Source organism: Clytia hemisphaerica, unplaced genomic scaffold, assembly GCF_902728285.1.
Source record: "Clytia hemisphaerica strain Z4C2 unplaced genomic scaffold, Clytia hemisphaerica genome assembly, whole genome shotgun sequence".
In the NCBI taxonomy this organism is placed as follows: domain Eukaryota; kingdom Metazoa; phylum Cnidaria; class Hydrozoa; order Leptothecata; family Clytiidae; genus Clytia; species Clytia hemisphaerica.
The window spans coordinates 224,814-248,431 of record NW_027103336.1 but is presented as its reverse complement, the minus strand read 5'-3'; the positions used below and the strand labels follow the sequence as shown (position 1 = coordinate 248,431).

The window sequence follows — 23,618 nt, the reverse complement described above, 5'->3', positions numbered from 1 at the left end:
ATTTGAAAATTTTTTACTTCTGATGACCTGCGATCCCGGAGGGTACTAGGTTTGCGAGATGACGGGTTTTTCCGAGCCAACTGAATTTCAAAAATGCTGTCCATTTTTCGACGTTTTTGACATCCTTAAAAGAGACCTTTTAGTCTAAATTTCAAGAATTTATGACCCTTTGGGATTTGATTTTCGATTTTATTAACTTTGGAACCCTTACAGAGACTCATATGTTGCTATTTAATGGTTTCTGTACCCCTTTGAGGGAATTCGAGAGTGTGAAAAAAGATAGTGTTATGGCTTGCACAGACCCGGCTCCAATTTTGCCTAAGTACCATCCCCCCCCCGGCAAACGAATGTCTGAAACCTTCAAAAAAAATTAAAATCCTTCTAGGTCCTGACAGACTGTGTCATGGTGCATCCTTGGGATCCATCTTTGGATTAGGAGATAAACACCGAACACCAGATATCTTTGTCCAATGTGCACCAGGAGCTCATGGAAAACTGAGAGCTGTTTGCCAAAGATGTCCACGACACCAAGTATTCAGCCGTAAATTCTCAGTTTGTGTTCGACGTACTTTTGCTGTTTGCAAAGGCAAACATTGCAAACCACATGCTTTCAAACCACATCCAAAAGAATGTAAGTTTCCAACCAATTTCAATCTTTTTATTTAGGTTTGGCTTACATTTCGGTTAAACATGTAGTAAGCAAAAAAAGTCTTTTCTTCTCGAGTAAAGAATCGTTGTCTCTTCTCTGGGGGGGGGGGGGGGGGTAATGTACTTTTACGGTGTGACGGGATTGGCCCTTTTTTAGTACGGTATTACGGGATTTGACCAACCAATTTCAATCTTTTTATTTAGGTTTTGTTTTTTAAACATAAATCATCCTATAAAATGCTCTTTGTAGGAAAAATCATGAGGAGGGGGTAGAGGATGAATTGTCGAGGGATCCGAAAAATTGCATTGTCCAGGGGGTAAATCTGCGATGTCCAGGGGTAAATTTTGGTGTCCAGGGGGTTAAAGTGATGATTATCCATAGGTATAATCCATGTCCATGGGGTGAAAAATGAAAATGTCCAGGGGTAATTAATTGAAAAAATAATATATCCTCCACCCCCGATGAACGGATTTTTTTCTGGAAGAGCCCAATTTAGCCTTTTCTTCTTATTTGAGAAAGGTCAGCTAAATTCTTCAAGAAATTTAAATATTCCATAGAAGATCAAGTGTGCAAACAAAGTTAGGTTGAAAGCCTCACATTTCATACTCAATACTCGCCAATGGACTAATATTAGCTTTGTCTTTAGTTTTTATTTTAATCATCTCTCATTTCAATAATTCTTTTAATTTCAGGCCCAAAATCATTGTGCGCCGATTACCCACACAGCGACTACGTTGTCTTCCGATACCCACACAAACCAACTTACTACGTCCAATGTACCGCTGGAAGTCCTGTCTGCAGACAATGTCCACATGGATTGATCTTCAACAACGACATCAAAGTTTGACCCCTCAGCCTCCCTGCTTTTATGGTTGTTCCGCTGGGTCTGCCAATGCAGTCATTTCAGGCTCAACTTTTGTTTATATATTGTTCTTATGTTTGGGTATTTTCCCGGGGGATACTTAGGCAAAAATGTGCTGGGTATGTGTGGACGATAAGGGTTGGTTTTATCACCTTCAAAAGTCTATTTAAGTGTTTAAAAAATCTGGAATTTCCCTCTAAGGGTCGGAAAGTTCAAGACTTTTAGGAAATTTTTTTGATTTTGAGAGAAAAAATTGTAAAAAATCTCTCTAAATAAGGGTAGGACATTTTTCCAAAATCAAAAAAAATTCAAAAAGATCTCTCTTAGGGGCCCTTTTTCACTAAAACTTTGTTCTCTCTTAGGGTCGGTTAAAAAGCTTTCAAAAAATGCCAAATCTTTGCTTGAGGTATGTATTACATGCAAGATTAAGGCTGGATTGGGCCCTAATCTAAGAATACCGTAAGGAATATTTCTGGATGATCTTTCCGAAAAAGTTAAGAATATCCATCATGAAATGAAAAAAACAACATTCTTATAAAAAAGCGTGTATTATTTCTAACTGAAACGAGCTGTTTATCGCGAATCTTTTCCACAGATAGAAGAGGCTTTGGAGGCCCTAAGAGTGTCTGACACTTAAAGGTTTTGTTTTTAAATAAGACTGATATCGTTTGCTTACCTATCACTTTTAATTCACAAGCTTTTTCACATTGAATTGAAATGGATGTGGAGCAAGATTGGTCAGAGCAAGGAAAAGACACGCTGTTAAAACACCAGCCAAATATTTGATAAAGACGCGCATGTGCTAAAATGCAAAATAATACTCTACCAAACTGCTAAAGCATACACTTTAAGGGAACATTGAGTGTATTGATGTTTGCTTGTTTTTCTAACTGATCAAATATCCTTAACACATTTCAAAGCTACACGTTTTTTATAAAAGCATATCATCAAGCTTCGATGGCCAAAATATTAAGAACAACTTATGAACATTTTACGACAGGGCTCTAAAACAGCCAATTTCTTAAGGGAAAAGGTAAAAATGGTCACAAAATGGTGGAATTAAGAACATTTTAAGAACATTTTTAACATTAAAACCCAAAACGTTAAGAACATTCAAAGGCTTCAAAAATGTTGGTTTTCTCATAAGAAACATGTGTTTCCTTTGAAAAGATAGAATTGCTGTAAATGAATGTTTGGATAAGATTTCTCACGAAAATGCACATTATAAGAAGTTATGTGAATGTGTTTTAAGAATTTGTAAAAATCATAACATTGAATTTATAGTATATGAATTTCAGATTTCCCTTCATGGAGTAATCTAAAATAATATGTATTTGTTAGTTTTTGATTTGGTAACAATTGTTGTAGTATGAATTGCTACGTCTTTCTTATTACTTCTATGATAGTAATAAGCTCTATAAACTTTTGTGCTGCAAGTTATGAAGATGATTTGCTCACCATATCTAGAGGTTTGGAGAAAGTCGCTTCGTTCTATTCATCACATTATAAAGAAGTCAACTTGGATTCCATCTTTGGGTTGAGAGCTGCAGAAGGTACATTTGTCTCACTTTATCCGGGGGTTACTTAGGCAAAATGGGTGCCGGGATGTGCAAGCCATAAGGGTCCATTTATCACCTCACTACAAAAGTCTCTTAAAGGAGTACATAAAACTATTAAAAAGCAAATTGAGTTTCTGTAAGGGTTCCAAAATAACGAAAATCAAAAAAGAAACCCCTCAAGAGTCATAAATTTTTGAAATTTGGACTACTGTAAAATTTGAATAATTTGCCTGAAATTTTGGGGAAATAGTCTCTCTTAGAGTGGCAAAAACGTCAAGAAATGGAGAGAAAAAATTTGCGAAAATTCAGTCTCTCTAAGAAGGGTCGATTTTCAAACTTTGGCTCGGACACACCCGTGTTCTCGCAAACCTAGTACCCCCTTAACTTTATAGATACAAACCATAACTACAGTTGACGCTCTTTAATTCGACGTTCTACTATTCGATAGGCTCCCTTATTCGATGAAATGTAAAGTCCCTGTCAACATGAAACTCTCATAAACGACGCTCCCTTATTCGATAAGCTCCCTTATTCGATGAAGATCCAATTCCCCTTGAAGATCGAATAAGAGAGCGTCAATTGTATATCACTAAACAACTTTTATTCAAAGAAATAGATTAAATTTTTCTCAGCCTTAGTTAGATAGGAGTATCCCTTTTCAATGGAACACCCCTGTCTCACAGCCCCGGTGGAGCTTTTTTTCCTCAGTGGGGATAATAATTCCTATCGAAATTCGAATGGGGATAAAAATTCTGATATGATATGATATACCTTATGGTCGATGCAGTGATTGTGTTCGATTAGGACCTTAAAAAACGAAATTTGGAACCTGTAGGATGCAAAATCTGATATGCTTTCCAAAATCTAGTCTAAGAAGTGGTTAAAAATAATGCATGTCAAAGACTACTAGTTTTATTACTGAGATAAACTCGTTTGCCCGGGGGAAGGGGGTGGGTACTACCCTTGCCGACCGACGGGGGTGTGTCACTGAACTTCGAAAAATGGACCCTACGTGGGACTCGTTTTTCTAACCCTGCGGAATGGGACTGAAATTCCAAAATTCAGGTACCCTGGCCAGTGGCACATCTCCGTACCCCTTTTTCCCCAGTACACCCCCCCCCCCCGGTTCGTTTGCATTTTTCTCATTCAGGAAAACTCCATGTCAGCTCTCACTCTCAGGTTGTAATTTCAACACCTACGCATCGGTTTTATCATAATTGCTTCATCATTAAACGATTATTACAGGAAGCAGTCATTACCACAATATCAAACTTGTTGTGCTTGTACCATTTTTTTTGAAATGTCAAAATAAAGCAATATACAGGAAGAAGTAATCAAAATAATAAAGTCACTCTGCATTAATTGTGGTCGCCCAGAACGTACAATATTTTTTCCATTAGCTTGAAACTGTGCAATTTTGGATTGACACGGGAAATTGAGGAATTGTAGTAATGGCAGATTCTCTATTTCTCTTTTGAAGGCCTCCACTAATTACAGGAGAGAAGGCTGCTTTCTCGCAATTTTTAATTTTGAACTTTCTTTCGGATCAGGTACATTGCACCACTTATTCACGAAACATGAAGACAAAATACGAAAACTTCCAACTCATATCTTCACATCCATTGAAAAGAGTTTTATCTCAATACGTATATCTGCTGCAATGGGGTATCAAATATTGGATAAAGAGAACGACCAATATCTTCAATCATTCAGGTATATTTCAGTTACCCCTCTATGTAAAATGCCCATAGACACACACCTTCCTCACAGGAAAGATTGTCCAAAATATCGTCCCCGATGGAAAATTATCCTCCGACTTTTTGTCCCTACTGAAACTAATCAAATAAACCAATCCTCATTTCAAAATATGATACTTTATTTTCCTATCCCCGCTGAATTTTCTGACTTAAAACACAAAAGAATTGAAATCTCCAGCCATAAAAAATATGGGAATATCGATCCCCATTGAGTTCCAGTCCGTTATTATCCTACCGGGTCTGTGAGAAGGGAGTGTATGAACTGGAGTCTTTTATAATGTGCAGTAATATTGTTGTTAGATAGTAGTACAATAATCGTAACATGATAAGATCAGTTTCTTAATATTGTTTGATAATTTGATTCCTTTTTTGCTTGGTCCTACCTGTTTTAGTGGATGGCATGATTGGGTCTTTTTTTGTGATGACGTGAGTCCAAATCTTTTTGGTGTTTTTTGGTAATAGAGCAAAAGGTAAGGTGTGATACGTGATTTGGGCTTGTTTCTTCATTCTGCGTGACGAATAAATTTTGCCAATTTTCACAATGAAAGATAGAAATCAGTGTGATGGCGTGATAAAGGGCGATTGTAATATTTTCACGATGAAAGATAGAAATCGATGTGATGGGGTGATGAAGGGCGATTGTAATATGCTGCATTGCTTAGGACTACCTCGGGGGGTACTAGGGTTGCGAGCTGACTGATATGTGGCGCCCGAATTTGACCCTCGGACCCTTAGCAGGACTAAAAAGGAGAAAAAATAGGAAAATTTTGCGACTTTGTCGACCGTTACTGGGACTAATCTGACCAAATTTTGATCTTTAAAGGAACAAAAAGTTGAAATTTTCCTATTTTTCCGACCCTTAGTTGGACTGAAATTTAATTTTCTGGTTTTTCCAACCCTTACAGGGATTTTCAGGGCCAAAAAAGGCACCCTTAAAGGCCGTATATACCCGTACCCTTCACTTACCTAAGTACCCCCCCCCCGAGGGAATAGCTACCTTTTTTAAAACAAATTCAAACACGATTTCAGGTACATAGTCGACAAGAAATGGTTTCACGAATCTAACACTCGTTTACCGTTAGTCGCTGAAGCACCATCATCGAGTCAGATTGTAAAAGCCAATGATGAATTAGATGAGAAATTCAGTGATAAATGTATGAAAGGTCTTTTGGGGACTTCATCAACGAAAAAGAAATGTACAGTTGAGGATGATTGCTGGTCGGTAATGAATAAGGAAGGCAATTTTGGATATACGATCACTCATCAAGCTTTGTTTTTCATGCTTGGAATCTCTCTTGGTCAGTTTAATCACTTAAATATTTAAGATTATAGATTTCCATTGAAATTGTCATTCCCACCGACACAGGGGTATGATACAGTAGTTTTTTACTTTTTCAAAATTTTTAATTAAAACATTCTCCTGTTAATTTTCAACCCGATCTTAACCCAAAATCCAGTAATCTTTCAATTCAATAATCATTTCTTTTTTTTAAATGGGATGCATACTGCTTTGAGTAAGAAACCCCTTTTCTCACAGACCCGGTAGGATTTCTTAAGCCAATGGGGGTAAAAATTATAATTAACAGCGAATGAAACTCGATAGGGATTTATATTCCCATGTTTTATATTCTCTTGTTTTCAAGTCAGAAAATTCTGTGGGAATGGAGAAATAGCACAATATTATGCACAGTCAGCATTTTTTTATTATCTACATAAAAGATTTTTTGTTCCTTGCCATGAAGCAGTGTTGTAAGCCTCTGATTGGTCCGTTTTACAGTTTATTAACAAATCATCTTTTACAATCCCAAAAGGGAATTGAAAAAAATGAACTATTGGTTCAAAACACGTTTTTATTACATTAAGAAAAAGTGTTTACCGTTTTAGATCTCCATATTCCGAAAGTCAATTCCCTAGGGAACTCATGGTTCATCGTTTCTATTTCAAATTCTAAGATACCTATTCTATCAAGGGAACAAATTAGTTACATAAGTTGTTTTGAATGGAACTTTTTGTTCATTTACAAGTATTCCCTTACTGGTGCTATATGTACAAATAGTTCCTATTCTTCAAGGAGTCAATTAAAGTAAAGAGGACCAAATCCATTGGGAACTATCTGATCTCATTTTGATAGTCATTTCAATTATTTTTTAAAAGAACTAATTGTACATTTAAATTAAAAAAACATTTTAATCAAAGAATATGGTATTTCACAGAATGAAATTAAAAAGATAAAAGGAACTTGATTAAAAAAGTGAGATAATTCCTTTTTCTGAAATTATTTAGATAATTTGTTCATTTAAGAGAGGATCGATGCGATCTGTAAAAAAGGCAAGTTCACTTTTGAAATGCTTATTTGGAAAATATGGAGAAATGAACTATTTGTGCAATGAAGAGAACTTTTTGCAAGAAAGATTGGGAAGGCGTTGAAGGGGCAAGTCCCAAGGCTAAACGACTCAAGTTGACTCCAAATGCAGTGGGATTGTTTGTTTGTCCTGTTTCAAATTGTGACAGTGATAGCTACCACAGTCAAAGAGGTTGCAGAAAACATGTTGTAACGAAACACGGATGGTACTTTTATTTTGAAAGTAAACCTAATGTTGATGAAGTTTTTACAGATAAAATCTATTCTTCAAAAAGACCAGTTATGAGAAATAAAACTTGGAACATTTCATCTTTCTCGGACAAATGTCAACTGGCTAAAGACTTTATATCTTGGATATGCAGTGCTGGAGGAGGTGGCAAAGATGCAAATCAAGCGCTTCAAATTTGCCGGAAAATTATGAAGTTCTGCAAGTTTTGTTTGGAAAATTTGGAAGAGAACTTTGAACTGACCTTGACTTTAATGGAATATTGTGTTGGATCTACGGAATTTATTGAGAGATTTTTAAGATATCTGGAGGATGAATGCAAACTTGGCAAGCCCGGGATGATATCTTACCTACAGTCATTGAGTCATTGCCTAGACTTTTTGAGATGCAGGGGTATACGCACAGACAAAATGGCGATATTTCTTACCAGCGAAGTATTTCTCTCGCGTGCCAAACAATGTTTGAGAAAGAAGATGCGGGTCGAGTGGAACACTTTACTTTCAATCGAGCATTTGGAGAGTATCAATTGCTGGGCATCACTCGCGGATCTACAAAAAGTGATACCTTTTCACGAGGACAGGTATAACCAAGTTGTACATTTGGCCAAGATCAATGCCCACATTGCCCACGATCTTTCGTTTGCGTCATCTTTCATAGTTTCTCTATTGTTTTTGAATGTGAAAGGCAGCAGGCCAATGACATTTCAATTTTTGACTGTGAAGATGTTTCTTTCTGCTATGAAAACAGGAATGATTGATCAAACACACTTTAAAACTGAAGAACAATACGGTTTTGATTCACTTGTTTTTGCTGATGGAGCACTTTCGAAATTGAAGGACTACGTAGATCACGTTAGACCACGGTTGAACCCAAAATGTGAATTTTTACTAGTATGTAAAAACGGAAACCAACTTAAAAACCTGGGAGATATATTTGGAAGAATGGTGTATCAAGCCATTGGAAAGTACATAACACCGACGCGCTACAGGCAGATCATTGAAACCGCTAGCGCTGAAAATCTGACCCAAGAAGAACAACGTATCGTGAGCCTCGACCAGAAACACACATCAAACGTTGCCAAGGTGCACTATCAAAAACGAAAGTCACAAGATGTTGCTAGAAAAGCAAACAACTATATGGAAAAATTGATCAAAGTTACAACAGCCAATGAGAATCGTGAAAAAGAAGCAGAAACCGCTCACCCCGAAAATGAAAAAGAAAGTCTGCAAGAACGTGAAGAAATAAAACAATTGTCGACCAAACCTATTGAAAAGAATACCAAGTCATCCGAAAAAAGGACAAGAAACAAGAAGCACGCCTTTACTACTGAGGAGGACAATTTTCTGTTAAAAGGTATAAAGAAGTACGGACAAGGAAAATGGTCTAACATCTTGAAAGACCCAGAGTATAAATTTCATCCTTCAAGGAAAAATTCTACACTGCTTATGCGTGCTAAAGCGAAAAAGTTCATTGACTGACAGAATTGGATATAGTTGATTTATGAAAATAAAAATGGTAAAACGAAATAATCGAACAAAGATTTGTAGGAAATATTTTTAAAATTAATTTTTTCGTTAAAAAATTGCTCATCACCTTCAAATCACCCCTTCTCACCCGTTGTCACTCATTATCCCTTCTTTTCAAACTAATCACAAATTTTGACATTCAAAATTGCTTATCCCCATCATGTCACAACGTGTCACTCGTTATCCCTTCTTGTCGGACAAATCACAAATTTTGACATTTCAAATTAATTATCCCTTTCAAACCACACCTTGTCACTTGTTATCCATGCTTATCAAACTAGTCACAAATTTTGAAATTCGAAATTGCTTCTCCCTTTTAAGCCACACCTTGTCACTTGTTATCCCTACTTATCAAATGATTCACAAATTTTGACATTCGAAATTCCCTATCCCTTTTAAGCCACACCTTGTCACTTGTTATCCCTGCTTATCAAACTAGTCACAAATTTTGACATTCCAAATTGCTTATCCCTTTCAAGCAACACCTTGTCACTTGTTATCCCTGCTTATCAAACTAATCACAAATTTTGACATTCGAAATTGCTTATCCCTTTCAAGTCACACCGTATCACTCTTTATCCCTTCTTGTCGGGTAAATCACAATTTTTGACATTTCAAATTGCTTTTCCCTTTTAAACCACACCTTGTCACTTGTTCCTTCCTTATCAAACTAATCACAAATTTTGACATTCAAAATTGCTTATCTCTTTCAAGTCACACCCTATCACTCTTTATCCCTTCTTGTCGGACAAATCACAAATTTTGACATTTCAAATTGCTTATCTCTTTCAAGTCACACCCTATCACTCTTTATCCCTTCTTGTCGGACAAATCACAAATTTTGACATTTCAAATTGCTTATCTCTTTCAAGTCACACCCTATCACTCTTTATCCCTTCTTGTCGGACAAATCACAAATTTTGACATTTCAAATTGCTTATCCCTTTCAAGCCACACCTGTCACTTGTTATCCCTGCTTATCAAACTAATCACAAATTTTGACATTCAAATTGCTTATCCCTTTCAAGTCACACCCTATCACTCTTTATCCTTCCTTATCAAACTAATCACAAATTTTGACATTCGAAATTGCTTATCTCTTTCAAGTCACACCCTATCACTCTTGATCCCTTCTTGTCGGACGAATGACAAATTTTGACATTTCAAATTGCTTATCTCTTTTCAAGTCACACCCTATCACTCTTTATCCCTTCTTGTCGGACAAATCACAAATTTTGACATTTCAAATTGCTTATCCCTTTCAAGCCACACCTTGTCACTTGTTATCCCTGCTTATCAAACTAATCACAAATTTTGACATTCAAAATTGCTTATCCCTTTCAAGTCACACCCTATCACTCTTTATCCTTCCTTATCAAACTAATCACAAATTTTGACATTCGAAATTGCTTATCTCTTTCAAGTCACACCCTATCACTCTTGATCCCTTCTTGTCGGACGAATGACAAATTTTGACATTTCAAATTGCTTATCTCTTTCAAGTCACACCCTATCACTCTTTATCCCTTCTTGTCGGACAAATCACAAATTTTGACATTTCAAATTGCTTATCCCTTTCAAGCCACACCTTGTCACTTGCTGTCCCTACTTATCAAACTAATCACAAATTTTGACTTCGAAATTGCTTATCCCGTTCAAGCCACACCTTGTCACTTGTTATCCCTGCTTATCAAACTAATCACAAATTTTGACATTCAAAATTGCTTATCCCTTTCAAGTCACACCCTTTCACTCTTTATCCCTACTTATCAAACTAATCACAAATTTTGACATTCAAAATTGCTTATCTCTTTCAAGTCACACCCTATCACTCTTTATCCCTTCTTGTCGGACAAATCACAAATTTTGACATTTCAAATTGCTTATCCCTTTCAAGCCACACCCTGTCACTTGCTGTCCCTACTTATCAAACTAATCACAAATTTTGACTTCGAAATTGCTTATCCCGTTCAAGCCACACCTTGTCACTTGTTATCCCTGCTTATCAAACTAATCACAAATTTTGACATTCAAAATTGCTTATCCCTTTCAAGTCACACCCTATCACTCTTTATCCCTACTTATCAAACTAATCACAAATTTTGACATTCGAAATTGCTTATCCCCTCCATGTCACACCCTATCACTCTTTATCCCTTCTTGTCGGACAAATCACAAATTTTGACATTTCAAATTGCTTATCCCTTTCAAGCCACACCTTGTCACTTGCTGTCCCTACTTATCAAACTAATCACAAATTTTGACTTCGAAATTGCTTATCCCGTTCAAGCCACACCTTGTCACTTGTTATCCCTGCTTATCAAACTAATCACAAATTTTGACATTTCAAATTGCTTATCCCTTTCAAGCCACACCTTGTCACTTGTTATCCCTACTTATCAAACTAATCACAAATTTTGACATTCGAAATTGCTTATCCCGTTCAAGCCACACTTTCTCACTCTTTATCCCTTCTTGTTGGAAAAATCACAAATTTTGACATTTGAAATTGCTTATCCCTTTTAAGCCACACTTTGTCACTTGTTATCCCTACTTATCAAACTAATCACAGAACTTTATTTTTGAGATTTTGCGGAAAAAAGACTTCAGGGTTAAAAATCACCTTTTTGGCTGAATGGAAGGAAATGGAAATAATGGTATAGACATTACAACTTTTCTTTAAAGCTCTGTAAAACTATTTGAAAAACTAAGAAACACAAAGACGTATATTAAAGAAAAATATTTAGTCGGTTTCAGAAGATGAATTCGACGATACATGGATAATCTTCGTGTCTGAATCGACGTCTTTAGAAATGTCAAACTCGATTGAACCTTCAGAGTCGGTCTTCAACTTCTTCGGTGTTTTATCATCGTCGCTCGACAATGCGATGGCGGATTGAGATTGAGTGCAACGCTTCAGGCTCAGTCTGAAGCTTCTTTTGCCACTGGGTTTGTCGTCGTGATCGGCGGGAGGATCCTCCAAAGTGTCCGTTTGGATGGAAGCGTCGGACTCGATACTGGACTCTGCACAAGATTTCGTGTTAGCAGAGCTTTTCGTTGGCTTTTCGTCTTCTCTAGTCGCGTGATCTGTTTCCGTAGTTGGTGGCTGAGAAGATTTTGTCGGCGTCTCTGGTACCGTGGTGACTTTGGTGACGGTCTCTTGTGGCTCCTGCAATGCTTCCTTTTCATCAGCAGTTACAGCGTCGTCAAGAGCTGAGACGGGAGAAGCTAGATTAGATTTAATACAAGATGTGACCTTAGCAGTGCTAGAGGTCGGATTTGGATGGTCTACTTCGTCCAATTGGTCGTGCACGGTATCATCATCGCTGTCATCTGTCTCCGGCACTGAGGGCTGTTGGTACGATTTTATCGGACTGTCAGTAATGACTTTGGAAGCTTGAGTTGGAGGTTCTTGCTCGGCGTTCGGGTCGAATTCAGGGTGGTTAGCGTAGAGGTCGTGATAGTCGAACCATGAACGCTGACAGCCCTTTCTGATGAGCCACGCGTCATAAACCGAATCTGCTCCTTCCCACTTGCTCCTCAGTCTTCGACGAAACATGTTTTTGGCATTATCTGTCAACTTCAACTTTTCCCACTCACCGTCTTGGTTCGATGCCAGCGTCAAGACCTTCTCGATGTACAGCCCGTCACAGTTTTCACTGTAGTTGTCAAACAACGGCGTTTCCCAAACGAGATCTTCATAATGAACACCGACTTCTTTGTCAGCTTGGAGGACGGCGTGATCCAAAGCTTGTACGAGGGAGCCTTCTCCGTTTGCGTTGTCGTTGGTGTCACCGTTGCCGGAATTGTCAGTGGGATTTTGTTGTTGGCTGTCTTTGAGAGACTGGCTGAATGAAAAACGCTCGATCTCGTCATTGTACATCAGTTGCAACGGATCAAAGTCAAAATCATTGAAGATGGCACCCGTTCCTGGAGCTGTTTGCAGACCGTTCCATCTTTGGGTCGGTGTATCGAAAATTGGTTCACCTCTCAACTCGTTCGCCAAGTAGTGAAACACTTCCATGCAGTTCATTCGTAACCACGCTACAACAAAAAAAGAGAAAAGATGAAAAGGAAACTTTAGACTCAAGTCATCAGCAACAGCGGATGGATTCATTCTCGACGAACGGTGGATGGCAAAAAAATAAAAATTCTTTGAGAGTTAAATGCCACTTTCTTACCTGCGACCGATGGGTCTCTACGTTTCAAGGATGAAGTTTGGAATACTTCCAGACGCTTTTTGATAGCTTCGTTGTCACGCTCGTTTCCAAAGTCGGGATACACGTTCGTCGTTATGAAAAATCCCGAGTTGTAATTTACGCGAAGACCGGATTTGTGTTTTTGAGGTAAGAAATTCATTCCGCCTGAAAGGGAGAAAAAACGAGGATGGATTAATGACCGAAGAATTTCCTTTACTAAGTGCAGAACCACAAGTAGCATGAAAGCATATCGAAGGGGTCTATGGGAAAGCTCAAAATAGTTTCAACTCACCTTGCAGCACACGTTTTGCATCCTCACACGACAAGCTGTCCGGTGTCCATTCGTCCATCATACATATTTGGGTATTGTTGCTTATGAGGGCGGCGGAAAAGCGACCGTCGTTCATTACACCGGCGATGTACCGCACAGGGATGACGCCTTGGAATGGGGCAAACCAGCTGGTCTTGCCAGAGTCGGCTGGCCCAACAAGACAAAGTTTGCTCTCCTTGTGAGGGAACTGGCCGTGCATGAGGAGTTGATAATATTTCTTGTAAAATTTACGTAAAATCACAGGGTTACCAAAGGAGTTCTCCACCCCTTGTACAAAGGGTTTTGGATTCGGAGTGCGTTTTTCGTCGTACGTGTACTTTACGAAAGCTCTTGGCGAACCTAAAGTAACGAAACACAGAAAGGAAATTTAAATTCAAAGATCTTAAATGTCCTGGTACAATTCAATATCAGCTGTTCTGCAGTCTATTTTCGTCTCTTATGTAAAAACAAAAAGGAAATGCTACATACCTTCCAAATCGACAGGATCAACTTGAAAACATTTCTCGCGTATATTGAAACACGTTCCGAAAGGCGTCACTTCGATGAAGTTGTAATCTATTTTGATCGGCTTGATAACACGACATGAAGATACCGATAGCAGATTGATGATAGGGTTGACTTGAGAACCGATCTGATCTGCCACGTCTGGACTACCAAGGGTGAAATGGACGAAGTCAAGCACTGATGAGCAATACACGTATGTAAACTTTGCAGCTGGAGCGCGTTTATAAATATGACCATCGAACAAACCGTAACCAAATCTTTCCATGTAGCTTTTGATAGCTGTTATTCCTTGCATCAATTTGCTCACCGGACGCGGAGCGGCAATCACAGGGTTTTCTACAAGAAAAAGAGAAATTCGAAATTCATCTTCAAACAAAAAATAATTTCTCTCAATTTCATTTCGACATCTTAGTATTTGTCAGCAAACTTTCACCAGCCGCCTTACACAAAAAGGAAATGAAACGTCTCTTACCCGACGATGTCAAATCCACAAGTTTGATGTTCATCAGCCCATCCAAACACTTCACACTCTTTTTAAGTTCGGATGCAACGTCCGTGGCCATTGATTCAAGAAGCCAAAGTGAAGTCAGTTTCTTTGAAGAGTATCGTTCTCCTTCCGTCATTTCCACATTTTCAAGAGTGATGTCTTCTTCTTGAGCAGCTTTTCGAACACATTTCATTTGTGATTTGGCAAAATGATGCAAAAGGGCTTCATTGTTATGGTCTTTCAAAGTAATATAAAGAGAGGAAACGTAACCGCCTGTGATCGATTTGATGCCTGGAGAAAGGAAGAAAATTGTATCTTTAAAAAGAATGTGATAATTTGGATAACAAGAGATAACAGTGGCAAGCTTGTGACAAGCTTGGCAAAGTATTGAAAATGTCCGAAAATGATTTCAAAATCTGTCCGATGATACATAAGGTTAAAAAATTTGTGACAAATGAGATAACAAGAGATATCAGTGGCAAGCTTGTCCAATCTTGTGACAAGCTTGCTAAAGTATTGAAAATGTCCGGAAATGATTTCAAAATCTGTCCGGTAAAGCATAAGTTTTAAAAATTTGTGACAACTTGGATAGCAAGGGATAACAGTGGCAAGCTTGTTCAAGCTTGTGACAAGCTTGCTAAAGTATTGAAAATGTCCGAAAATGATTTCAAAATTGTCCGATAGAACATAAGCCTCAAAAATATGTGGCAAATTAGATAACAAGAGATATCAGTGGCAAGCTTGTCCAATCTTGTGACAAGCTTGCTAAAGTATTGAAAATGTCCGAAAATGATTTCAAAATCTGTCCGATAAAGCATAAGTTTTAAAAATTTGTGACAACTTGGATAGCAAGAGATAACAGTGGCAAGCTTGTTCAAGCTTGTGACAAGCTTGCTAAAGTATTGAAAATGTCCGAAAATGATTTAAAAAATTTGTCCGATAGAACATACGCCTCAAGAATATGTGACAAAATAGATAACAAGAGATATCAGTGGTAACCTTGTGACAAGCTTGCTAAACTATTGAAAATGTCCGAGAATGATTTCAGAATCTGTCCGAAAAAGCATAAGTTTCAAAACTATGTGACAACTTGGATAGCAAGTGATAACAGTGGCAAGCTTGTGACAAGCTTGGCAAAGTACTCAAAATGTCCGAAAATGATTTCAAAATTTGTCCGATAGAACATAAGCCTCAAAAATATGTGGCAAATTAGATAACAAGAGATATCAGTGGCAAGCTTGTCCAATCTTGTGACAAGCTTGCTAAAGTATTGAAAATGTCCGGAAATGATTTCAAAATCTGTCCGGTAAAGCATAAGTTTCAAAAATATGTGACAACTTGGATAGCAAGTGATAACAGTGGCAAGCTTGTGACAAGCTTGGCAAAGTACTCAAAATGTCCGAAAATGATTTCAAAATTTGTCCGATAGAACATAAGCCTCAAAAATATGTGGCAAATTAGATAACAAGAGATATCAGTGGCAAGCTTGTCCAATCTTGTGACAAGCTTGCTAAAGTATTGAAAATGTCCGAAAATGATTTCAAAATCTGTCCGATAAAGCATAAGTTTTAAAAATTTGTGACAACTTGGATAGCAAGAGATAACAGTGGCAAGCTTGTTCAAGCTTGTGACAAGCTTGCTAAAGTATTGAAAATGTCCGAAAATGATTTAAAAAATTTGTCCGATAGAACATACGCCTCAAGAATATGTGACAAAATAGATAACAAGAGATATCAGTGGTAACCTTGTGACAAGCTTGCTAAACTATTGAAAATGTCCGAGAATGATTTCAGAATCTGTCCGACAAAGCACAAGTTTCAAAAATTTGCGACAAGTTAGATAACAAGAGATAAAAGTGGCAAGCTTGTGACAAGCTTGGTAAAGTATTGAAAATGTCTGAAAATGATTTCAAAATCTGTCCGATGATACATAAGGTTAAAAAATTTGTGACAAATTAGATAACAAGAGATATCAGTGGCAAGCTTGTCCAATCTTGTGACAAGCTTGCTAAAGTATTGAAAATGTCCGGAAATGATTTCAAAATCTGTCCGGTAAAGCATAAGTTTTAAAAATTTGTGACAACTTGGATAGCAAGGGATAACAGTGGCAAGCTTGTTCAAGCTTGTGACAAGCTTGCTAAAGTATTGAAAATGTCCGAAAATGATTTCAAAATTGTCCGATAGAACATAAGCCTCAAAAATATGTGGCAAATTAGATAACAAGAGATATCAGTGGCAAGCTTGTCCAATCTTGTGACAAGCTTGCTAAAGTATTGAAAATGTCCGAAAATGATTTCAAAATCTGTCCGATAAAGCATAAGTTTTAAAAATTTGTGACAACTTGGATAGCAAGAGATAACAGTGGCAAGCTTGTTCAAGCTTGTGACAAGCTTGCTAAAGTATTGAAAATGTCCGAAAATGATTTAAAAAATTTGTCCGATAGAACATACGCCTCAAGAATATGTGACAAAATAGATAACAAGAGATATCAGTGGTAACCTTGTGACAAGCTTGCTAAACTATTGAAAATGTCCGAGAATGATTTCAGAATCTGTCCGAAAAAGCATAAGTTTCAAAAATATGTGACAACTTGGATAGCAAGTGATAACAGTGGCAAGCTTGTGACAAGCTTGGCAAAGTACTCAAAATGTCCGAAAATGATTTCAAAATTTGTCCGATAGAACATAAGCCTCAAAAATATGTGACAAATTAGATAACAAGAGATATCAGTGGCAAGCTTGTCCGATCTTGTGACAAGCTTGGTAAAGTATTAAAAATGTCCGAAAATGATTTCAAAATCTGTCCAAAAAAGCATGAGTTTCAAAAATATGTGACAACTTGGATAGCAAGTGATAACAGTGGCAAGCTTGTCCAATCTTGTGACAAGATTGGTAAAGTATTAAATGTCCGATAATGATTTCAAAATCCCTCCGATAGAACATAAGCCACAAAAATGTGCGACAATTTGGACGACAAGACAGTGGCAAGCTTGTGACAAGCTTGGCAAAGTACTCAAAATGTCCGAAAACGATTTCAAAAGTATGTCCGATAGAAAATAGGTTTCAAAAGTTTGTGACAACTTAGATAAGAAGAGATAACCAGTGGCTAGCTGATGATAAGCTAGAAAAAAATTTAGAAACTTTTCCGTAAATTTTCTCAAATTTTATCCGAAAGAAAGTCGTTTTGTGTAAACTTTTGATAAATCGAAAAATAAAGATAGCGAGTAGTTATGGTTCGTGATAAGCTACAAAAATATTCAAAATATCCAAAACCTTTTTTACAAATTACATCAAAAAGAAAATCACTTTGCAGAAATTCGTGATAACTTAGGTAAGAAGGGATAGCGAGTGGCTAGCTGGTGATAAGCTAGAAAAAAATTCTCAAAATTGTGCGTAGTAAATTACCAAGTTATGTCCGAAAAAAAATCATCTCGCAAAACGGCCGCAAATAAATTAACAAATCAAGTCTTTGAAACTCAAATTGAAAAATGTCCTAATCTTTTTTGAAATAATTGGAAAAGTAACATTTCGAAGAGAAATTAGGAAAAAATCATGTTATCTTACCTCGGCCTTTTACTGCTTTTGAATGCACAGTTTCTAATCCAATATCACGAGCAATTCTTGTCAAGTGGTTCTCAAACGATTCAATAACCATCTCAGGGGCGTCAAACATGACCCAAAACGAAATGCCAGCAATGTTTTGGTTGGTCTTTTTGTCTTTTGAAACGTTTTGTAAAGCAGTAGCACACGAAAAAAATCCAACAACCATGGATTCTTGAGCCAATCTCTCTTCCATTCTTTGACGAGCTAACCAAACTTCAACTTCTGGTGGTGAAGGTAACATAACCCTAAAGGCAGCTGCTTGGTAGTAGCGAGCAGCATGTTCCACTACAAATGACTTCAGAGAAGTTTTAACTAAAGCACATCGAAGTTCCTTTACAGGATTAAAATCGTCTTCCTCTTTCTCTTGTGAAGCGGTGTTATCGAAATCACGTTCCATGATTTCAACAACGAATGTGCTCTGATCGGAACAAATTTCTCTTTTTATGGTTATCTTTATTATTATTATTATATTTATTATTATATTTATTAGATTATATATAGCGGGGACAAAAATTGGAGTGTATAATTTTCCACTAAGGATGATACTTTTGCTAATTCTTTTTAGAAGGAGGGGGTCCCAGTGGATCTGTGAGTAGGGGGTATAGTAAGTAGATTATAATATAATAGAAAGTAATTCCCTCATTGCTTGTAGGATGTAAAAATGTATTTCAACAGAAACTGGGTGTCAAGACCAAACTTGAAGATCGTTTACATATTTTCGGATCAGACATTTACAACCAAATGCAAGAAATTTCCCGAACTGGTTACCCGGTATCCGAACACGATCTGTTTTTAGAACAAGCTGTGGTCTCCAGTTGGTTAGGAATTAAAGGATCAATGAATATGTATGATACATTTACAGTTTTGTCTTGGCAAAATGATATTGGATGTTACAAGGAACCGAAAAGTAATACACAAAATACTGGACAACCAAGGTAAATATTATTTTGGAAGTTACTTGATTATAGAACTGTCGAATACTACTGCATTAGCGAGTTTATTTATTTGTGTTTTTCTGCGCCGGAGACGGTAAGGTTCTAATTGGTCTACATCCTGACTGACTGAGGACGACGGTGTATCAACATTTTTACCATCCTCGATTTTGCAGGTCAGAGCTGTGGATTATTCCAAATCGATTAAGTCACTCCACCGTCTTCAAAAGTGCAAATACATAAACTCGCTTTAATTTGATTACCCATTCAAATCCTGGTCGAATTTAGAATATAAATGGACAGTTTTGCTTTCAAGTGAAGAAGTGAAGATTCTAAAAATGTTTTGGATGTCATTGTAAAAGTCTCATCGGGTAGATAACGTAATTCGACCTGTTTGATTATCATCTAAAATCTTCTGTTTTTAAGGAGAGGGCAAAACAACTTTACCACAGTTCAGTGTTGGTCGGACCACCGTGCTTTTGGTAAAAAAAGGACTTTTTGAGCTATGTATGTTAGCCTATTCTTTTTTCTTTTTCTAGTGTGGACGAAGTAAAAGGACCATCGCGACGCCTCCAAGAAGAACGGACTTTAAAAGGTAAGATTTGAATTCATTATCTCGCTGCAAAGCCTTTTTATATTATTTCTTTGAGAAGAAAGATCAACGTTAACCAAAGTCACGTGACAGAGTAGGTTTTTCTCTTTAACATCCAGGTATACAATTAACATATTTAAAAACTAAAATTGTAAAATGTTCAAGTAAATTTTCAGATTGTCTTTGGACAATGTCAACCTTTTTACTTACGAACTCGGTGCAACCATTTTCCAGAGCAGAGAGTCCGCCTTTTACAACCATTTTTTTTTTTGCTTCGGGAAACCTAATCAGATGGAAATACTCTCTCTCCTGAATATTAGCGAGTTCACGTATCTGTGTTTTTCTGCGGCGGAGAGGGTAAGCTTCTAATTCCTGACTGACTGTAGACGAAGGTAAATCAGCACTTTTACCGTCCTCGATTTCGCGGGTTAAACTGTGGGTTTTCCAAATTTTTTCAGTCACTCCTCCTTCCTCAAAAGTCCAAATATGTTAGAGAATGTTATGGGCGAATTTGATGACTCTTATCCTAACTGTTTTGTATTCGACAAAAAGGACAAACTCAAAAGGCTTCTTAATTTTTTTATCTTCTTTGTTATGGACTCACAGGTGGCTGTCTATCGCATACCACCGGTCTTCTTGTTGCATACCTCGCCGAATCCATTCATTGGCAAATCACAAAAGAACTCAACCAGCCAGGTTGGAGTTTACAATATCTTCATGATAGATTTAAAGAAGGACAATATTATTATCAGTTGTTGTTCTATTGGATACCACTGCTTCTGTTAGCTTCATATTTTTGGAGACAACGGAAAAAACGGAGGAAGAGTGAACTGCTGCAACAATCTATTTAATTTTAGGTCCATATTTTTATAATCTTTGAAAATTTTAGATTTCACTCTTTTTCAAAAATCTAGATTTAATTTTACAATTTTTTTTACAAGTGCAAAGGAATCAAAAAGTTTATAAAGTATTAGCTTTATTGCTTCTGTTACTTTTATGCCTTATAAATTCACATTTTCGACCGTGGCCGCCATTTGCCGCGCGGGAATTTTTTTGTCCGTTTTACCACTCTAAAACCATCCCAGTCTGGTCGCACCTACGGACAATAGAAAAATGTGTAAAAAAGGATTGGATCGAGTTTAGGGGGATAATTAAGTAATTAAGGGCTCTGACCAAAGTGAATTTTCCATGTTTGCCATGTACAAAATATGTCTGATGTCACCAACCAAACTATGAGATATTATACATTTTCTGTTAGGTCACTATTCCTAGATCTGGAAATTAAAAAATCGCAATTAAAAAATTTGATGAAGAAGAAAATGACGAAGAGTAATTCAACTTTGAAGAGCTTTGCATTAGATTAGATTGACCAATTGTTTATCCCAATTTTTCGTAGAAAAACAGTCATAATATACATCAGTTTAGAGAAAGGGGGTAATGTAACATTTTATTATCGTCTTTTAAATTTCAAAGCGTCGTTTTTGTAATTAAATTCTGACATAATACAAAAACCAAACAACTTATAAAGACTAGTTTCTTGTTAAAAGTGTCAAGAAACCCAAAATAAAAGTTTCATCTTCAAATCCCTTAAAAATTTTTCTGACTATGGTCATAGCCCTTAAGTAGCGCGCTAAGCTGCTGGCATCCACTAACGGATTCGTGCTCCTTATACATGCTATACTACCTGGGGTTTTGTAGAGGTCTGCGATTCAGAATAGTAGCGCGCGCCTTACGAGTTATGCACCTTACGAGTTATGCACCTTACGAGTTATGCGCCTTACCGCGTGACTACGGTCGAAAAGGTGTATTCTTTTCCTGAACTCTTTTACAGAGACGGGCTTTTTCATCTCTAATCCATTCGGCGTCTCGACAAATTCTTATATAATCGGGAGCAAAGTCCCCTAGCACCTATAATTCTGTACGCGTGACATATCAAAAACTAGTTATATTTGTGCGTTACACTCGAATATTTTTTGTCAACTACTTAAGTAAGTGATTGTTCAGATTTGCGGTTTTATCAGGAGATCATCTTCCTTCATTTGATCATCGGACCCTAAGGAAATGATTTTTTTGGTTGCAATACCCCTGTCTCAGTGACCCGGTGGAAATGTTTGGCCATTTCAATGGGAATTGGAATAAATAGCCTGATATGATGGATGGAGATTTACACTCAATTCATCATATTCATGATGTAATGTTTTCTACGGAAAGACCCCGGTTTTTGTCAGTAGTGGCAAATTTTATACGACTTTTGTCTAGTTTAAATTTGCCACTACTGGCTAAAACCGCGGGGTATTTCCGTAGAAAACATCACGTCATGAATATCATGAATTGTTTAATATCCAAATAGAAATATTCACTGTGGGTTCTCGGAAAATGTTAATTAGAAGGACAGTTATATGCAGTTTTCCAATGAGCGGATGAAATCTTAAGGTATTTCAATGGATTTCAAATTTCTGGTTATTCAAAGAGACAAAAATTTAATAAAAATATCAAAGGATCAGACCAATAATAGGATAAAAATCTCTGTTTGTCATACCCCAACAAACTTTTAGAGGTATCAAAGAAATACTAATCCCAAGATTTGGTCAACTGTCCTTTTATTGTTGTCTCATGTTTGAAAAAGGCACTGCAAGGGAGAACAAAGAGTGGAGTATTGAACTTGGAAAAGGTCAGAATAACACTCCTTCATGGATGAAATTTGATCTCTGTGACCACTTAATGAAGAGTGAAATAATTGCTTATAAATCTTTGGCAGTTTTTTGTTAAATTTTATAAAAAGTTTCAAATATCGAAATCTTTAAAACAACAAACAAACATTAGAAGGCAAAGACTTTGGGAAGGACTTTTTATCTAAAAAGTTGAATTGAGTGCTTTGGGATTTATGACCTCCCTATAATATTGAATCTTAATTTTGAGTTTATAATTTGGGAAAGTGAAAAATTTGGTAAATGCTAAACGGTAGAAATTGATAAATATCGAAAGAAAATTCCGTCAGACTGAAGACACTAGAGAGATTATGTTTTGGAGGTATTCCACGGCCACGGTTGCGGGGCTGCCGATGCGGGTCGTCACCAAAGGCGACATGTCGTTGTCTATTTTGCTATGTACAGGCAAAACACTAAAACACCGTATAAGCAAAGTTGACATAATGCTGTACTTCAAATATCGATCCTGTCGCCACTCTAACCGTAGCCGTAGAGAATGCCAGATACATAAACTCTCTACTTATACAGGCTTTTGTTCTTTGAGGGATTTTTGGAATTTTGATTAATATTATTTCTAAAATTGATTGACTGGAGTTTCATGCTTTGAAGGGACAAACAAGTTCACGCCTTAACATGAATTTTAACTTCCCTCTTTCTCGATTTTACATGTCGATACTTGAAAAAGGAGAAAGTTGAAAATCTGTGAAAAACAGTTAAAAATAGTCAAGAGCTTACATACGCACTGTAAATTTCAGCCTAACAGTGTATAGTGGGAAATATTTTTCTTAACTTCGCTTACTCACTCTTGTTTTGTGGTTTTACAATTTGTTTTTCTTCATAACAACAGAAGGGTAACGTTGAAGGATATGATAGGGTCCTTCAAAATATATTTTTTCGGATTTGTACATGACAGTGTTTAATAGAGAAGGGGGTATGAATAAATTTCCCTAAAAAAGTTTTTGACGGAATTTTGTGTTTTGTAAAGAAGAGCGATGATGTCGTATGATTGTTGAAAGGTTTTCGAAACTGTTTCCGCCTTATGACAAAAGTTGGCATCTGAATGCTTGATATGTATCACATACAAACTCATAAATTTCAAGCAGAAAAAATATTTAGTGGTAGTGGTGAGTTGGGTGTTTTATTTTTAGTTGCTATTATGAAGGGCCCATATGTGGGAACCCCAATGTAATCATCAGGAGGTATTATTCTGAGCGGGGTGTGTTATTTCGAGGAAAGATAATGAAGATTTTTTAATCAAGTTTTATGGAGGAATGATTCAATATCCCTGCTGTCTCAATCTCTGAATTTCCCACCTCCATGAGT

General features: G+C 36.9%; 2 protein-coding genes across 3 annotated transcripts; one reads left to right on the top strand and one right to left on the bottom strand.

Moving 5' to 3' along the window:
- Window positions 1-2,730: 2,730 nt before the first annotated feature.
- LOC136817934 (UPF0764 protein C16orf89 homolog) lies at window positions 2,731-20,890 on the top strand. 2 transcript variants are annotated; one of them, XM_067074280.1, is made up of 6 exons: window positions 2,731-3,064; window positions 4,621-4,783; window positions 5,857-6,125; window positions 18,716-18,998; window positions 19,535-19,590; window positions 20,194-20,890. In XM_067074280.1, exons 1-6 carry the CDS (start codon window positions 2,881-2,883, stop codon window positions 20,436-20,438), a joined length of 1,200 nt encoding a protein of 399 aa, XP_066930381.1. In that variant the 5' UTR covers window positions 2,731-2,880; the 3' UTR covers window positions 20,439-20,890. The 2 variants fall into 2 exon arrangements, with proteins under 2 accessions (XP_066930381.1, XP_066930389.1); XM_067074288.1 differs by having other exon boundaries at window positions 2,739-3,064; window positions 18,926-18,998.
- LOC136817802 (uncharacterized) lies at window positions 11,602-18,491 on the bottom strand. The gene is made up of 6 exons (XM_067074122.1): window positions 18,025-18,491; window positions 14,448-14,753; window positions 13,940-14,311; window positions 13,433-13,810; window positions 13,123-13,305; window positions 11,602-12,985 (listed from the first exon to the last, which is right to left on the bottom strand). The coding sequence occupies exons 1-6, from the start codon at window positions 18,458-18,460 to the stop codon at window positions 11,685-11,687; spliced, it is 2,976 nt and encodes a 991-aa protein (XP_066930223.1). The 5' UTR covers window positions 18,461-18,491; the 3' UTR covers window positions 11,602-11,684.
- Window positions 20,891-23,618: the final 2,728 nt, after the last annotated feature.